The following is an 18,518-nucleotide window of genomic DNA, read 5'->3' on the forward strand; positions in this document are numbered from 1 at the left end:
TCGCTGTTTCACAGGCTGGAAGGCAGTGGTACACTGCAGCATTAAAGTCCCAGGATCAAGCATCACCCTGCCTTAAGAGTCCCGAGTAGCTGGGACTGCAGGCTTGTGCCACCACACCTATAATCTGATTTTTAAATGCTGGCAACTAATTTTTAAAAAATTTAAAACACTGGCCGGGCGCGGTGGCTCATGTCTGTAATCCCAGCACTTTGGGAGGCTGAGGTGGGCGGATCACTAGGTCAGGAGATCGAGACCATCCTGGCTAACACAGTGAAACTCCGTCTCTACCAAAAAAATACAAAAAAATTAGCAAGGTGTAGTGGCAGGCGCCTGTAGTCCCAACTACTCGGGAGGCTGAGGCAGAAGAATGGCATGAACCCAGGAGGCAGAATTTGCAGTGAGCCGAGCACTCCACTCCAGCCTGGGCGACAGAGCGAGACTTCGTCTCAAAAAAAATTTTTTTAAATACTATTTGTTCCACATAAAGTCACTGGTGGTCACATAAGACCTGCTGGCCTGTGGTTTTCTGGCATAATGACAGGAGATGGGCAACATCTATGATGCACAGAGCTTTAGAGTTCAAAGGGTTTACTGGCAGTAACTCCTTCCTCTCTTGAGAGAGGTGTGCTTGTGTGCATGTGCTTGAGATACTCGCTGCATTAGTATCACTCTGGGGAGAGACTGAGGCACAGATAAACAGAATGGCTTTGCCTAAGGCACCAGCTCTAAGTATTGACATTCTTGTGATTGCAGTAAGTACAACATTTGCATTTCTGTGATATATTAGGCCCCTCTACAGTGGAGAGAAAGAAATTGCATTCTCTGTGACTCCTCAACCAATGTGCCTCTGGGTGGTTGCAGAATGGGCAGAAGGAGCTACTAGGGAGCCTGGGATGCTTCAGGCCCAGAGCCCTGGGTTCAGATGGTTCTAGGCTCAGAGGACCCACTGACTGTCTGTGGCCTTGGGCCTGCTGCCCTCAGCCAACTTGGAGAGGGTGCCCAGAGAGTGCCGAGTAGTCTATTACGGCCCTCGTAGCAGACCTAGAAGCTACCTCTCAGACTCTACCTGGCTACTTGCCTCCTGTTTCCCTGGAATTTTTTTTCCAGTCCTTTTGCTTTCATAAATGGAAAGAAAAACTAGCACAGGCTGGGCCTCCTGTGTCCAGTGGGCCATTAATTGTAAGAAGCCCTGAGAGACACTACACACTCACCATGTTTTGCTCAGCCATAAAGCATTCGATGAAACGCTCAGGGTACTCTTTGTTGAATATCTCAGAGAAGGTGGAGTACTTGGTGTCACCATCCAGCACAATGACTCTGTCGTTTGCATAGCCCAGCTTAGCCAGAGCCAAACCACATGCTCTCCGGGTAGCTATCTAGAAGAAAGAATCAGGTGGTAGAGTTTCTTCAAATGCATTTAGAAGGAATGACTACAGAAGGACGGTACCATATCGTAGAATGACAAATCATCATCTATCTTGAAGAAAGTAAATTCGTGACTCACCAAAAATTTCCCTTAATGTCATAAACATGGATTACTAGCCAATCTTAAATCCATACTAAATAGCTGATGTGGCACCCAAGTTTTTCTCAAATTGTGCTCTTTTTAGTTAACATTCCCCCCTCCCCCGACCCCCACTTCCTAAGCAGGTAAACACTCCACAGCTCAGGAGTGAGATTTCCGACATCAATGGTTCTCATTATATTTTTCAAATTACTTGGCCAGGTGTGGTGGCTCACACCTGTAATCCCAGCATTTTGGGAGACTGAGGCAGGTGGACCACCTGAGGTCAGGAGTTCGAGACCAGCCTGGCTAACAAGGTGAAAGCCCGTCTGTACTAAAATACAAAAATTAGCTGGGCATGATGGCGGGTGCCTATAATCCCAGCTACTTGGGAGGCTGGGGCAGAAGAATCACTTGAACCCAGGAGGCAGAGGTTGCAGTGAGGCAAGCACTCCAGCCTGGGTGACTGAGCGAGACTCCATCTCAAAAAAAATAAAAAGTTGAATTTTATGAATTGCTTTTGTTTAGTGTGTATGATGATGATCACACTTCCCCCCCTCCTTTGACCTAATACTAGAACATCTCCTGGCATGAGTCATCTGCATTACTAATTTGAGCTCACTGATTCACTTAACTTTTTTAATGTACTAATGAAGTTGAGATGGGTTAATGTTCTATTTAGAATTCTTATACTGCTATTCACAAATAAAGTTGCTCTACAGTTTTCTTTAGGCTAGCTTTGTCACATTTTCGCTTCATAAATAAATCGCGATGACATTTTCATCTTCCTCTGTATTTGGAAAAATGTGAAACAGTTTAGAAATTACTCTTTTCATGAAGGTTAAAAATGAGTCACTCTTATATAACCTGGTCAGCCTGGAGCTTTGGGGGATAGCCCTTGGATAGTTTTCTCCATTTTTTTCTAGGGCTATTGATCCATTGAAGTTTTTTATACCTCTTTTAGTCAATTTTGATATTTTATGTATTCCTAAAAATGCTCCCCCCCCTTTCACGTTTTCATACCAATTATACAACTATGGCGTTACACAGTTTTCTAAAAAAAAAATATATATATTTTTTGAGACAGAGTCTCGCTCTGTTGTGCAGGCTGGAGTGCAGTGGCCCAGTCATAGCTCACTATCCCCTCAAACTCCTGGGCTCAGGTGATCCTCCTGCCTCAGTCTCCAGAGTAGCTGGAATCACATTATGGCACCATGCCTGGCTAATTTTTAAATTGTATGTAGAGATGGGGTCTTACTACTTTGCCCAGGCTAGTCTTGAACTCCTGGGCTCAAGTGGTCTTCCTGCCTTGGCCTCCTAATAGTGCTGGGATTACAGGTGTGAGCCACTGTGCCTGGCCCACTCTTTGTTGATACACCTTTTTCTTTCTTCTGGTTTTTATCTTCTGATTTCTCAAGTATTCAAAATTCATTTATTTTTAACCCTCATTACCAGGCTAAGAAAACACAAACACTCAAAATTTCTCCAAATAAAGAAGGATGACCATCCTACTTCCTCTAGGCCATAGAGAACTCACCTATGTCAGGTCTGCTATACCAGAAGGCAGGATGTAAACATGCTAAAAACCAAAAGGACTTGATATTCAGAGTTTTGTGCGTAATTTTATTCCTTTTTGAGGTTTCTGATGAATTGGCCTGCTCCTCTGTGTAATTCAGAGAGTAAGTTCAAAAGATCAGCCCGCCTAGGACCAGTATTCTTAGCGGAGATACAGAATTGTAGCAGTTTCGTGCACAAACCAAAGTTAGGAAGCAATAAAAAGGCACACCACACCAGGAGTTAATAAATAGCAATGGACCAATCAGAAAATTCAGACGCACATGTGAAAGCCAAAAATAAAAATCAGACCTAATAAAAGAGAAGGGGGGCTAGGAGTGGTGAAGGATCAAGTACCTACTGGGTGCAATGTCCACTACTCTGATGCTGGGTGCACTGAAAGCCCAGACCTCACCGCTACACAAAATCTATCCATGTGACAGAACTGCACTTTGTACCCCTAAATCTATTTTTTTAAAATGGCAAACCTCTCTTTATTGCTTATAAACTGTTATATGTTACTCTAATAATTAATTCGTCCGTGGAGACCAGAATAAATGAAGAATCCTGTGTATATATGAACAACATTAGAGAACAAAGCAGTTGACATACCTTATTTATTCAATTATCCACCTTTCTGCCTACCTTGTCACCAACTCTGTAATCAGGTGGAAAGCTCATCCTTACATCTGTGATGTTGACTTCAGGTGAGTCCTCAATGGGGAGCTGTGGGTCAAGACTCCTGCTGGTCTCTATCTGGCTCTCAATTAATTTGATAATGGCATCTGCTCTTTCTCTTGGCATTGGCTTTCCATGCCAACTTTCTGCATCCTCAATACCTGTAATGAAACAAATAAAAGACATCCATTCCATAAATGTTTAATGAGTGCCTATGAGGTCACCTGAAAAACAGACCCTGATGAAAAAGACGTCACCCAAGGACTCACAGGAGGAACACCTGGCACGGAGGGCCTGGGATGCTGCTGCAGCCAGAGAGAACAGCTTGGATAAAGGCCTTGAGGCTTTCTGTTTTGAGACAGGGCTCTCACGCTATGACTCCTCCCCAAGCTGGAGTGCAGCAGGTGGTCATGACTCACCGCAGCTTCCAACTCCTCGGGCTCGAGTGATCCTCCCGCCTCCGCCTCCTAAGTAGCTGGGATGGTAAGTGCAAGCCACTGCACCTAGCTATGCCCCTGAGGGCCACTGGTGAGTGGAAGGGAGAATGATGACAAGGCTGGAGGGACAGGTAGGGCAGACCATGGAGGGTGGGTCTTGTGGGTATGAGAAGTTTGAGTTTTATCTAAAGCAAGATTGGAAACCATTGAAGGGTTTGGAGTGGGGAAAGTGACTGATCAGATCCATTATAGAAAGATCACTGTGGTGGCAGTGTAGAGACTGGTGTGGAGGCAGGCCAGCTGGAACTTTGGGAGAGATGATGGGTGTGGCAACAGCCATGATAGTAGAGATGGGGAGGAGTGAATGGGTCCAAGATATGTAATCTAGGGGACTGGGTGTATGTGTGGGCCTATGAAGGGGAGGCAGAGGCAAGGCCAATACCCAGGGTCCTGCCGGGAGCACACTGGCAAAATAAGTTACTGAACGGAGGGTACCAGAGTAAAACTATATTTTCGGTAGGAGTCACAGAACGGTTTTATTCTAAAATGTCTATAGTCGTAAAAAAAAATCCAGGAACCACACTCTTTGTAATGAGTTAAACTGAGATAAACAATTTCAGCTGTCAGCCTTGAAATGTGATAGTTGGTGATTCCAAGCTCCCTTCTTCCCCAACTCCCAGCGTTCTTCCAGGAAAGTGTGGACCTAGGCACGTGTTTAAGTATGCACTCTTATTTCTGCACCTGCTCATACACACAGCGCACTTTCTGATTCTACTAACCATAGAGATTGTTCCCCGTCAGTCCTCCAATGGGCTGTACTCCTAGCCACTCCCTTGTGCAGGTAGTACATTACTGTCCACCTGCTAGGGCTTTTGATGTCCCCTCCTACGGTAAGCAAACTAGCTAGTGAAAATAAGAGAGCAGGAGCCTCCAGCATATACTCCAGGCAGAGTTGCTATTCACTAAATGAGTCATCTTCCTAGGCCCATTTAAGCCTCTCCCCGCCTCTGCTTCTGAGCGGACAGATGCTTTTAACAACCAGGAGCAAGAGGAAAGCGCTTGCTTACTTGGTGTGCCCCGGCCCTTGAAGGTCTTGGCTACCACAGCAGTGGGCTTGTGCTTCACCTGAGAGGCCTGCCAGAACACCCGGCACAGCGCCTCCACGTCCCGGCCATCCACCACGTAAGTGTTCCACCTGCCAACAGAGGAGCAGGCTGGGTTACAAGAGATGAAGGGGGCAGGACAGAATGGATATCAAGCACAAGAGAATACAGTTACCCGAAGGCTTCGCAGCGCCTCTGATAGATGTCTATGCAGTGCTCGGCGGGCAATGCACCACCGTGTCCCAGGCGGTTCACATCAAAGATCGCCACCAGATTGTCCAGACCGTAGTAGGAAGCAAAGGCCATTGCCTCCCAGACAGAGCCTTCTGAGGACTCGCCGTCACTCATGAGGCAGAACACCCGGTAGCTGGAGCAAGACAAGAGAGGTTTAGGACCCTGTGGGGGCTCATCTGGGCCGACCAAGCAAATGCGTTTCAGGAGGAGAAACGGAAGCAATTGGAGCAGCTGCTCCGGACCATCCACTTCCCACAATTTCCGTCATCAACTCTGCCCCAGCCCAGTAGCTAAGGAAGCCGAGCTTGAAGAGCCTGGGGCTCCCAAACAGGCTTTGCCTCTGACTAGTTTTCTCTTTCTAACTGTAAAGGAACTTTTAGGTTCTTCTGCCACATTTCCTTATCAATAAGCAAACAGGGCCAGAGGGGAAAGGGAAGAAAGTAGCACCCTTAAGTTTCCCAAACATTTACACATTCATTTTCCTGGTAAGTTCCCTTTTAAAGCATTGCCATCTTCTAATTGGTTTTTATTTTTTTTTTTTGAGACAGGAGTGTCTGTCACCCAGGCTGGAGTGCAATGGCGTGATCTTGGCTCACTGCAACCTCCACCTCCCGGGTTCAAGTGACTCTCCTGCCTACAGGCCCACGCCACCACGCCCAGCTAGTTTTTGAATTTTTTAGTAGAGAGGGGGTTTTGCCATGTTGACCAGGCTGGTCTCGAACTCCTGACCTCAGGTGATCCGCCCACCTCGGCCTCCCAAAGTGCTGGGATTACAGGCATGAGTCACCACCCCCAGCCACCACTTTCTAGTTCTGTTCTTACAACTTATTTACGATAATCACAATCAAAACACCCCACTTGGAAACGTCTTCTGCTGTGAAGTAAATTCCTCCACAACCAACGATGTGAATGTTCCCATCAAGAAAACACATCCAGCCAGGCACAGTGGCTCACACCTGTAATCCCAGCACTTTGGGAGGCCAAGGCAGGCAGATCACTTGAGGTCTGGAGTTTGAGACCAGCCTAGCCAACATGGCGAAACCCCATCTCTACTAAAAATACAAAAATTACCTGGGCATGGTGGTGCATGCCTGTAATCCCAGCTACTCGGGAGGCTAAGGCAGGAGAATCACTTGAAACTGAGAGGCAGAGGTTGCAGTGAGCTGAGATCGTGCCATTGCACTCCAGCCTGGCCACAGAGTGAGACTCAGTCTCAAAAACAAACCACATATCCCAGACCCCACTAAAGTGCTGGAAGTTTTAAAAAAAAGCTATAGAACAGAAAGGCAACAGCAGCTGAAACCTTTCAACAGACCTGTGGGATAGGAAGCAGGGCAGCCGCCCGAGGAGGGGAGAAGGCACAGGGAAGCCTTTCAGAGGGGTCACCATGGGATGTGATAGGGACTAGCCCTTTAGGGCTCTCCACCTCACGGAGATAGGTGGCTGTCCCCCGAGACTCTAGGAAGGGGGACGCAGGTCAGTTAAATGGCTTCTGGATAAGAGCCTTACCTGGCCCGATCGAAGTACTTGCCAGTATATGCCATTCCACATGCAACTCCCAGTCCTTGTCCAACCCATCCTGTTGCCACATCCACAAACGACAGTCTCTGTAAGAGAAGGGACCCAGGGAATCCTGATGCAGCTGCAGGACATGGTATCAGGTGGACTCACGCACTGAGTGCAGGCTGCTCCTGTCAGCTGTGCAGCAGTGTTCCATCCAAACGGCCCCTCCCGCCCCGCTGGGTGAATTCCTCTTCCCCACACCCATATGTACCCTAAGCTTCCGATCAACGTTACAAGTGGACAGTGGGTCAAGCCCAGGGCTCAGCCTGGGCTGGAAACTCAGGTGACTAAGGTGGCGAAGACATCCACTGTCCCTGCCCAGGGAGTCAATAGCTAATCCATACAGTATGGCAAAGGTGGCTGGAGCCTAAGTGCAAAGCAGAAAACGTAAAGTATGATTTTTGCCATTTTCCCATGGCCTTTCCCGGTCATGTACAAATCAGATGTTCAATCCTATGGAGGATATGGAGTCTTAAACAGAAAGCAGACTATTCTGGTTCCCTGGTTTATAAAACTCAGGTCAACTGAGATCTTACAAGTGGTCATCTAGAAGTGCCCATGCTACAAATGAATCCCTTTCTACTAGCATTTACCCCACCCCCAACATTCTGTTTGCAGGCACAGGGCCATCACTATCCCAAGCAGAAAATGTGGCCCTCTGTGGGCCACAAGGTCATGCCAAAGAGCTCCTCCACTGACTGGAGAGGCCCAACTTGCAAGCATACTGAATTTACCCAACAGCTTCTGCAGCCACCGTTTCAACCTGGTCTTCAACATCCCTTGCCTTTGTCACTGCAGTGGCCTCCCAGCCTCCCGCACAGCCATTCTCAATTTAGCCACCAGGGGGAGCCTGTTAAAACTGAAGTTGACCGATCACATCTCTGTTAACTTTCCGAGGTCTTCCAACCTCCGACCAAGTAGAGCTCAACTTTTTGCACCTGTCTGCCCACCCCAGCCCCCATCACCTCCATTTCTCCCTCCCACTGCTCCGGCACCCTGGCCTCCTTGCTGCTCCTTGAACACAGTGGGCATACACCTGCCTCAGGGCCTTAGCACTCATGGCACCCACTAGTGGAGTGCTTGTGCCTGGATGTGGGCACAGCTCACTCTCCTGCCTCTTCCAAATCCCTACACAAGCGTCAGCACTGAGGTCTTTCTGGACCATTCTTTTTCAACCAGTGCCTCCTACCTCCTCCACTTTTACTTGATCCCAGATGCTTAGCCCCACCTGACACTCCATCTATTGACTTACAAGTTTGTTTCCTGCCTATCACCCTCCTCTGCTCAAACGTCAGTGCCTTTCCAGCAGAGAAGAGCAGCGTCATCACTACTGTAGATGGATGGATGTTATTTATGATTCTCAGATCTCCTGCTTCTTGCCTCCTACCCTCTGCTACTCCCTGGGTACTCTTGACCTTCTCCGGCATTCTCTGCATGCTTTGTGCCCACCAGAGACTCCCTTTTGGTTCTGCATTACCAGCCCAGCACACCTGTTCCACTCAACTCAAGTCTCTTTTGACTATGTCTCCAGTCACGTCTCCCTTCCTGTGGCATCCACCACACTCACGTAACAAGCTCTGGCTCCCAGTCGCCTTGCATGCCCTTGGAAGTCCTACAAAATAATGGACCGAGCCGGGGCTCAGCAGTACAGACCAACTCTGCTTCCCTCTAGCTGTGAAGTGAGAGGCCAGCGGGCCCATCTCAAAGATTGTATGGGTGCAATGGAGACCAGAGACCCCTTAGGTGACAGGAGGTTAAGGATAAAGTGAAGATAGATTGAGAAAATGGTGAGGCATCAGTATGATGCCTGTTATGGCAGAAGTGCTCCCACATGGGTGTTGTCTTTCTTAAGAACCCTTATGCTGTGGGGGTAGACGATTCAGGGAGGTGAAAGGCTGGAATACAGATCTGCTCTGCCTGGAGGATGGCTGTTTGTCCCGTCCCCAGGCAAACCACAATGGACTATGCTTCACGTGTTTTCTCTTTTGTTTCCATTTAATCTACCAGCTAAATCTGATGAACACACAAATTCTGGCAGCTGAACAGTGCCTGGTGCGCTGCTGCCCAATAGAAAGCCTCTTCATCCCCTAAGGCCAATGGCTCTGATAGCTGTTACATGACTAGACCTTTTTTTTTTTTTTTTTTTTTGAGACAGGGTCTTGCGCTCTGTCTCCCAGGCTCAAGTGATCCTCCCACCTTAGCCTCCTGAGTAGCTGCAGGCATGCATTACCATGCCCAGCTAATTTTCGTATTTTTTGTAGAGATTGGGGTCTTGCTATGTTGCCTAGGCCGGTCTCAAGAGATCCTCCTGCCAGAGCCTCCCAAAGCACTGGTGTGAGCCACTGTACCCAGCCTTTCCTTATTTTAAACCAGAAATCTAAACACCCATATTGCATTTATACATCTAATTTTTTTTTCAATTTTCATTGTAAAGGGGGCTGGAAGTGGTGGCTTGTTGCCTGTAATCCCAGCACTTTGGGAAGCAGAGGTGGGCGCTCGGGCCCAGGAGTTTGAGGCCAGCCTGGGCAACATAGTGAGACCCTGTCTCTACAAAAAATACAAAAATTAGCCGGTCGTGGAGGCGCATGCCTGTAATCCCATCTACTCAAGAGGCTGAAGTGGGAAGACTGCTTGAGGCCAGGTGGTCAGGGGTGCATTTTGCAGAGACTGAGCCACTGCACTCAAGCCTGGGCAAAAGCGAGACTCTATCTTCCCCCAAAAATAAAGAAAAAAAGACGTAAAAAAAGTTCAAGTTTAGAGACATGTTTAAAGACTAGCACAATGGATTCCTTCCTGTATACTGCTTACCTCCAATAACCAACTAAAAGCAATGGAAGGCATTTACTTCCTCTCTCTCTCCACACATGCGTGTACACATGTAAATTCTATTTATTTTTTGCCAAACCGTTTGACATTATGGTTCAGACACCAAGACAAGGGTCACAATTATGAACTTTAGGCACCTCAACTACGCCCAGTTTTTGTCTTTACTTTCCACTGTGCTAATCTGACATTTCTATTTAGACACAGTACTCTACCCAGGCAGAGTTTTTTTTTTTCTTTTGAGATGGAGTCTCGCTCTATCGCCCAGGCTGGAGTGCAGTGGCACGATCTCAGCTCACTGTAACCTCTGCCTCCCAGGTTCAAACAATTCTTGTGCCTCAGCCTCCCAAAAAGCTGAGATTAGAGGCATGTGCTATCACGCCCAGCTAATTTATTTATTTATTTATTTATTTTTAAGTAGAGACGGAGTTTTGCTATGTTGACCACACTGGTCTCAAACTCCTGGCCTCCAGGGATCCGCTCACCTCAGTCTTCCAAAGTGCTGGGATTACAGGCGTGAACCACTGCGCCCGGCCCCTAGCCAGGTTTTAATTTGTTTCGGGACACAGTGTACTTTGAGATGGCATCAAACCAGCCACACAGATTGACCTTAAGGTTTTTTCTTTCCTATCCCCCAACATCATGAGGTGGCTGGTATTGCGCCAAATCTAATGAGAAGTGCCCCATCAGTTTCAGGTCAGATCTGCAAAAACAGAAGAAGAGGAAGCTGACTGACAGGGGTGGGATGTCCCTCCCAGTTACGCTCAATTTCCCCCAGGCTCAGTGAGTGGGATTCACTGAGGCTGCCTGCCTCTGCTCAGGCAGCACAGAGGGTGGGAGCAGCATAACCCTGTCACGGAGGAAGCTTTCATGCTAAGTGGGGCGCGGTAGGGTATGACCAAAGGAAAGGTAGGACAGCCAGCTCTCCCAAGCCACCCTTCCTACCACGCCATCACAGGGCTCCAAGTGGCCCTCACTAGAACACTAAAGCTTTAAGATGCAAAGAAAGAACCAAAATGATAAACGAGGCCCATTTCAGGCCTTGTTCCCACGTGGTGACTGTTCAAACTGGGCTTAACCAGCAAGCACCACAGCAGCCCTGGGCTCCCCACTGGCATACCTTTGCGAGGACAAATCGGTCGTTGTCCGGATTCTCTGGATCTGACTGCTTGTATCTCATGATGTAGAAGAACAGCACAGACATGATCTCGGCAGAACTGCTACAGGATGTAGGGTGGCTGAAAGGCAGACATGACACTGGTCATTTCTCACAGCAACTGACTTCCTAACACATGACCTTGGCACATGGTCTCCTCATAGAAGCAGTCATTTCTCCCAGCCCAGAAAGAATCCAACCAAGGGTGACGAATGCAGGGCTCACGGGTTGGAAGGGTGCTTTAAAGCCCAGTAACCTCACCACCCCTCCCGCTGCGCATAGCGAGGCCAGCTCCTAACAGCAGAGCACTGTGGACTCAGGGCAAGTTTCCTTCATGCCTCTGACGTGAGTATTCTTTCACACACTTAAATTCATTTGTGGCCTTTCCACATGCCGAGGAACTTTCAGGAGCATTGCTAACCAGAAATACCATGAAGATCCCATTCTACCTTCTACAATGAATTTCTTTTAGGAAGTGAATGGTGACATACTGAGAAATTTGTCATGGTAGAGTAACTGAGGACCTTTCTGAGTGCTGGCAAAGTAACTGCTGCTCTTAGAAAGCGGCCTGCATGTGAGTCCAGCCAGGTCCTAATTAATTAAAAAGGGGGAGGGGACAAGACAGCAGGGGAGAAAACCAACTCCCTGGAGCTCTGCCCAACTGTAAGTAAAAAATGATGTTAGGCCCAGCTCATATTAATAATCTCTCATTTCAAATCTAAGAATGTCCCCATTAAGAAAATGGGGACTTAGGCTGGGCACAGTAGCTCACGCCTGTAATCCCAGCACCTTGGGAGGTCGAGGCGGGTGGATCACCTGAGGTCGGGAGTTCGAGACCAGCCTGACCAACATGGAGAAACCCCATCTCTACTAAAAAAAAAAAAAAAAAAAAGTGTGGTGGCACATGTCTGTAATACCAGCTACTTGGGAGGCTGAGGCAGGAGAATCACTTGAACCCGGGAGGCGGAGGTTGCGGTGAACCGAGATCACGCCATTGTACTCCAGCCTGGGCAACGAGAGTGAAATTCCATCTCGGAAAAAAAAAAAAAAAAGAAAATGGGACTAAAACCTCTTGCTTTGCAAACATCCTCTAAGTGGATGATTTAGATTTAAAAGCCACACAGATCCCTCGAGAAAATGCAGCCATCTGTTACTAATTTTGAAGGTGAAGGGAACAAAATGAACATGTACAAAAAATTCAGACAATATATGGTTCTTAACTGCATCCACACTGTCCTTTTACTATCTAGCTCAGGCTCTGGAGCAAGATTTATTTACTTATTTTTTGAGACACAATCTCACTCTGTTGCCCAGGCTGGAGTACGGTGGTGCTATCTTGGCTCACTGCAACCTCCGCCTTCTGCGTTCAAGTGATTCTCCTGCCTCAGCCTCCCAAGTATCTGCAATTACAGACGTGCACCACCACGCCCGGCTAATTTTTGCATTTTTAGTAGAAACAGGGTTTCACCATGTTGGCTAGGCTGGTCTCAAACTCCTGACCTCAGGTGATCGACCCCACCTTAGCCTCCCAAAGTGCTGGGATTACAGGCATGAGCCACCGCACCCGGCCAACAATATTTAAAGACATATTGTACTAAATATTTTCTCTAACCGCAATGGGATGAGATTAGAAATCAATAATAGATGGAAAACTGGAAAATTCACAAATTTGTGAAAATTAAGCAACACACTCTTACACAACCAAAGAGCAATGGCAAAATAAATAAAGGGCATCCACATTGGAGAAGAGGAAGTCAAACTATGTAACACTGATGATACAATCAGACAGCGAGAAAACCCTAGGCCAGGTGCAGTTGGCTCACGTCTGTAATTCCAGCACTTTGAGAGGCCGAGATGGGCGGATCACCTGAGGTTAGGAGTTCAAGAACAGGCTGGCCATGGTCTGGTGAAACCCCGTCTCTATTAAAAATACAAAAATAAGCTGGGTGCGGTGGCACACACCTGTAGTCGCAGCTACTCAGGTAAGGCAGGAGAATCGCTTGAACCTGGGAGGTGGAGGTTGCAGCGAGCTGAGATCGTGCCACTGCACTCCAGTCTGGGTGACAGAAGCTCCGTCAAAAACAAACAAACAAAATCCTAAAGACTCATCCAAAAGACTCTTAAATCTGATAAATTCAGTAGTCTCAGGTCACAAAATAGATGTACACAAATCAGTAGCACTAGACCAACAACAATCAAGCTTGAGAATCAAATCAAGAACTCAATCCCTTTCACAACAGCTGTAAACAACAACAACAAAACCCACCCTAGGAATATACTTAACCAAGGAGGTGAAAGGTACCTACAAGAAAAACTACAAAACACTGCTGAAAGACATCACAGATGACACAAACAGAAACATATCTCACGCTCATGGATAGGAAGAATCAGTATTGTGAAAATGGCAATACTGCCCAAAGCTATCTACAGATTCAATGCAATTCCCATCAAAATACACCATTGGGCTGGGCGCAGTGGCTCATGCCTGTAATCCCAGCACTTTGGGAAGCTGAGGCGGGCGGATCACAAGGTCAAGAGATCGAGACCAGCCTGGCCAACGTCTCTACTAAAAATACAAAAATATTTGTATTTTTATAAATATTTATAAAACCCCATCTCTACTAAAAATACAAAAATAAGCTGGGAGTGGTGGTATGTGCCTGTAGTTGCAGCTACTCGGGAGTCTAAGGCAGGAGAATCCCCTGAACCCGGGCAGCAGAGGTTGCAGTGAGCCAAGATTGTGCCACTTGCACTCCAGGCTGGGCGACAGAGCAAGACTCCATCTCAAGATGAAACAAAACAAAACAAAACAAAAAACAAACAAACAAAAAAGACAAAAAAACGAAAAATAATAGATCTACCATCCAATCCAGGAATTCCACTACTGGCTATCTACCCAAAGGGAAAAAAGTCATTATATGAAAAAGGTACATGCACACACATGTTTATAGGCAGCACAATTCACAACTGCAAAGATAAGGAACCAACCTAAGTGCCCATCAACCAATGAGTGGATAAAGAATGTGGTGTATATACAACATGGATACTACTCAGCCATAAAAAACAATGTATTCTGTAGCAACTTGGGTGGAGCTGGAGGCCATTATTTTAAGTGAAATAACTCAGGAATAGAAAACCAAATACTGTATGTTTTCACTTGTAAGTGGAGCTAAGCTTTGGAGTGATATAATGGACTTTGGGGAGGAGAGTAAAGGGGGAGGGTAGGAAGGAAGTGAGGGATAAAAGACTACATATTGGGAACAGTGTACGCTGCTTGGGTGATGGGTACATTAAAATCTCAGAATTCACCAATATAGAAGTTATTCACATAATCAAAAACCATGTATACCCCTAGAAGTATTAAAATTAAAAAAAGAAAATGAGAGGCTGGGTGCGGTGGCTCATGCCTATAATCCCAGCACTTTGGGAGGCCGAGGTGGATGGATCACCTGAGGTTGGGAGTTCGAGACCAGCCTGACCAACATGGAGAAACCCCCATCTCTACTAAAAATACAAAATTAGCTGGGCGTAGAGGCGCATGCGTGTAATCCCAGCTACTCAGGAGGCTGAGGCAGGAGAACTGTTTGAACCTGGGAGGCAGAGGTTGCGGTGAGCCTAGATCGCGCCATTGCACTCCAGCCTGGGCAACAAAAGCAAAACTGTTTCAAAAACAAAAACAAAAACAAAAATCCTTTAGAGACAAATGAAAACAGAAGCACAAAATACCAAAACCTATGGGATGCAGTAAAAGCAGTGCCAAGTGGGACATTTATAGCTGTAAACACATTTTTTAAAACCCCTCATATCTGGCCAGGTGTGTAGCTCACATCTGTAATCCCAACACTTTGGGAGCCGAAGCAGGCAGATCACTTGAGGCCAGGGGTTCGAGACCAGCCTGGCCAACATGGAGAAACTCCATCTCTAGCCTGGGTGACACAGCAAGATTCTGTCTCAAAAAGTAATAATAAATAAATAACCCTTCAAATCAACAACCTAACTTTACAACTTAAGAACTAAACTCAAAGCTAGCAGGAGAAATTAAAAAGATCAAAGCACAAATAAAACAGACTAAGAAAACAATAGAAAAAAATCAATGAAACCAATTTTTTTTTTTTTTCTTTTTGAGACAGGGTCTCACTTTGTCACCCTGGCTGGAGTGTAGGGCACAAACATGGCTCACTGCAGCCTCAAGCAATCTTTCCACCTCAGCCTTCCAAGTAGCTGGAACTATAGGTGCTCACCATGTCTAGCTAATTGTATTTTTGGCAGAGACGGGGGTTTCCCCATGTTGGCCAGGCTTGTCCTGAATTCTTGAGCTCAAGCGATCCAGCTGCCTTGGCCTCCTAAAGTGCTGAGATTACAGGCATGAGCCACCCCCCCCAGCCAAAGCTGGTTCTTTATAAAAGGTCAACAAAACTAGCTATTAATAGATGGGCAGGGCACGGTGGTGTGCACCTGTAGTTCCACCTACTCAAGAGGCTGAGAGGCAGGAGAGTCGCTTGAGCCCAGGAGAGTTCGAGGCTGCAGTGAACTATGATTGCACCACTGCACTCCAGCCTGGGTGAAAGAGCAAGACCCTGCCTCAAAAAAAAAAAAAAAAAGTACATCAAGTTAAAGTGGGGTCACTAATACCGCTTCTATGGAAATAGAAAAGGTGACAGTGTACTATGAATAATTGCATGCCAACAAATGGGTTAACCTACAATAGATAAATTCCTAGAAACAGAAAGCCTCACAAGACTTAATCAGCACAAGAAAATCTGAATAGACCTACAACTAACTAGTAAGGAGACTAAAGCAGCAATAAAAAAAACTCCCAATAAATAAAAGCCTCATTGGCAATTACTACCAAACATTTAAAGAAAAATTAACAACAATCCTCTTCAAACTCCTCAAAAAAAAATTTTTTTTTTTTCTCTACAATGTCTTGCTTCCTCTGTTGCCCAGGCTGTTATATACTGGCGCAATCTCAGTTCACTGCAAACTCTGTCCCCCGCGTAGCTGGGACTACAAGCACGTGCCACCACGCCCACCTAATTTTTGTAACATTCTGCACAGAGGCTTGCCATCTTGCCCAGGCTGATCTCGAACTTTCTAGGCTCACACAATCCTCCTGCCTTGGCCTCCCAAAGTGCTGGGATTACAGGTGGGAGGCACCACGCCCAACCTTTCAAAAAATTTAAGATGGAACACTTTGAAACTCATCCCATGAAGCCAGCATTACACTTTGATACCGAAAGCAAACACTACAATAAAACCATAGATCAGGCCGGGCGCGGTGGCTCACGCCTGTAATCCCAGCACTTTGGGAGGCCGAGGTGGGCGGATCACGAGGTCAGGAGATCGAGACCATCCTGGCTAACATGGTGAAACCCCATTTGTACTAAAAAATAGAAAAAATTAGCCGGGCGTGGTGGGGGGCGCCTGTAGTCCCAGCTACTCGGGAGGCTGAGGCAGGAGAATGGTGTGAACCCAGGAGGTGGAGCTTGCAGTGAGCAGAGACTGCACTACTGAACTCCAGCCTGGGGGACAGAGTGATACTCCATCTCAAAACAAACAAAAAAACAAAACAAACAAAAAGAACCATAGACCAATATCCCTTATACTGAAGCAAAAACCATCAACCGCATACTAGCAAATCCAACAGCTCATTTTTGTTCCAATTCGTACTCAATTGCCAGTTTCTTTTACCTTAATTTTTTTTTTTTTTTTTGAGACAGGGTCTCACTGTTTCCCAAGCTGAATTCGAACTCCTGGGCTCAAGCGATCCTCCCGCCTCAGGCCCCACGTACTGAGACTGCAGGCCTGAGCCACCGTGCTCATCTAGGTTGAACCTTTTTTCCTTGAGACGGGGTTTCACTCTCGCCGAGGCTGGAGTGCGGTTGCGCAATCTCAGTTCACTGCAACCTGACCCTCTTAGCCTCCCGCGTAGCTGGGACTACAGGCACGTGCCACCACGCCCAGCTAATTTTTGCAACATTTTGTACAGAGGCTCGCCATCTTCCCCAGGCTGATTTCAAATTAGTTTCTAGGCTCACACGATCCGCCTGCCTTGGCCTCCCAAAGTGCTTGGGATTACAGGTGGGAGCCACTACACCCGGCCACTCCAAAAAATTTAAGATGGAACACTTTGAAACATCCTATGAAGCCAGCATTACACTTTGATACCAAAACCAAATACTACAACTAGAGACAAATATCCCTCAAACTGATGCAAAAACCATCAACCGCATATACCAGTAAACCCAACAAAAAGCAACCCTCCCACCTCAGCCTCCCAAGTAGCTGGGAGTGCAGGCGTGTGCCCCCATACCCAACTCATTTTTTATTTTTACTTTTCGGTAAGAGACGGGGTTTCACCACGTTGGCCAGGCTGGAATTTTAATTGCTTTTTCTCCTCACATAATGGGTTAGGGTTGCTCATTCACCCTCAGGGATCCACTACAACTGCTTACCCGGGAAGCTGTGCTCCCCGCTAAAATGAAAACCACAACTAGAACGATTTGATCTCAACAACATCCCCCCGCCACCTCGGTCCAGTCTGGATCCTTGTCTCCCAACTGGGGATCTTGGGGACCTCCAGAACTTCCGCCGGGGGTAAATGAGGGTCGGGTTCCAGAGCCTGTGGCCGACCGACCGACCGACCTACCGACCGACCGACCCTTGGGCTGGCGGGAAGAGTGCCTCGCCGCCATCTAGGGTGCTCGGCTGGCCCCAACAGCCCAAGAGAGGGCATCTACGACAGAGCCCATTGCGCCTCTGAGGGCTCTCCCTTCACCACACGGCCTCAGGGCCACCGGCCCGTGGCCCCTGCACGACCCAGACTTCAATGACCGGAACTTACCCGGAGCTCGTGGAGCACGTAGCCCTGATGGAATGGATTCGCAAGCGGCTGGCCATATCTCTCAGCACCTGCAAGGTGCCCCGGTCGGGTCTGGCCTCCCTCGGCAACTCAGCACTCGCCTCAGCATCCGCCATTATTCCAATCCCTTAGGTGTCCGAAGACCGAGTCCGAACTCTTCGGTGTCTGAAGAGCAAATGGCGCCGGCGTGCTGCCCAGCGCGTTTATGTGAGGTCGGCGTGGCTCCCTCCGCGTGCTGCGTGCCGCTCCCTCCGCGTGCCACTCCCTCCGCAAGCAAGTCAAGAGATCTGGAATGTTTGCGACTTGCATGTGCAAAGTTATTGAAAATAGTCCCATTCTCATCTTCTCTTATGCCAGCACTGTCAAAAGGGCTCCCTCCGCGCGGGTGCAGGGTCTTCTTTCTGTGCGCAAAACGTTCCGGCACTAGCGGTGTGGTGCCGCATGTGTCACGTGGTGATGCTGCACGTGTCGGGGGGGGGTGATGCTGCACGTGGCACGTGCAGCCGCAACCGTAAAGCAAGGGGGGAGGTGCTGTGGCGCAGTTTTTTTTTGCTTTAAATGGTAACCCCTCCCCCACAACAGCCCGGGCTGTGGCGGGAGCGGG

The 18,518-nt window shown here is 47.6% G+C and overlaps 1 protein-coding gene across 2 annotated transcripts in view; it reads right to left on the minus strand.

Annotated features, from left to right (window-relative positions):
• Positions 1-18,248, minus strand: part of TKTL1 (transketolase-like 1) — a 30,754-nt gene extending 12,506 nt beyond the window's left edge. The window contains exons 1-7 of one of the 2 annotated variants that reach the window (XM_011955894.1): positions 17,897-18,248; positions 11,017-11,134; positions 7,020-7,117; positions 5,452-5,643; positions 5,241-5,368; positions 3,704-3,897; positions 1,212-1,376 (exon numbers count right to left, since the gene is read on the minus strand). In XM_011955894.1, coding sequence (XP_011811284.1) covers positions 1,212-1,376; positions 3,704-3,897; positions 5,241-5,368; positions 5,452-5,643; positions 7,020-7,117; positions 11,017-11,134; positions 17,897-18,030 — 1,029 coding nt within the window. In that variant the 5' untranslated portion in view covers positions 18,031-18,248. The remainder of the gene's footprint in view (positions 1-1,211; positions 1,377-3,703; positions 3,898-5,240; positions 5,369-5,451; positions 5,644-7,019; positions 7,118-11,016; positions 11,135-17,896) is intronic. The other variant, XM_011955896.1, reaches the window with a different exon arrangement.
• Positions 18,249-18,518: the final 270 nt, after the last annotated feature.

This window comes from Colobus angolensis, unplaced genomic scaffold (genome assembly GCF_000951035.1).
Source record: "Colobus angolensis palliatus isolate OR3802 unplaced genomic scaffold, Cang.pa_1.0 Scaffold402, whole genome shotgun sequence".
NCBI lineage: Eukaryota > Metazoa > Chordata > Mammalia > Primates > Cercopithecidae > Colobus > Colobus angolensis.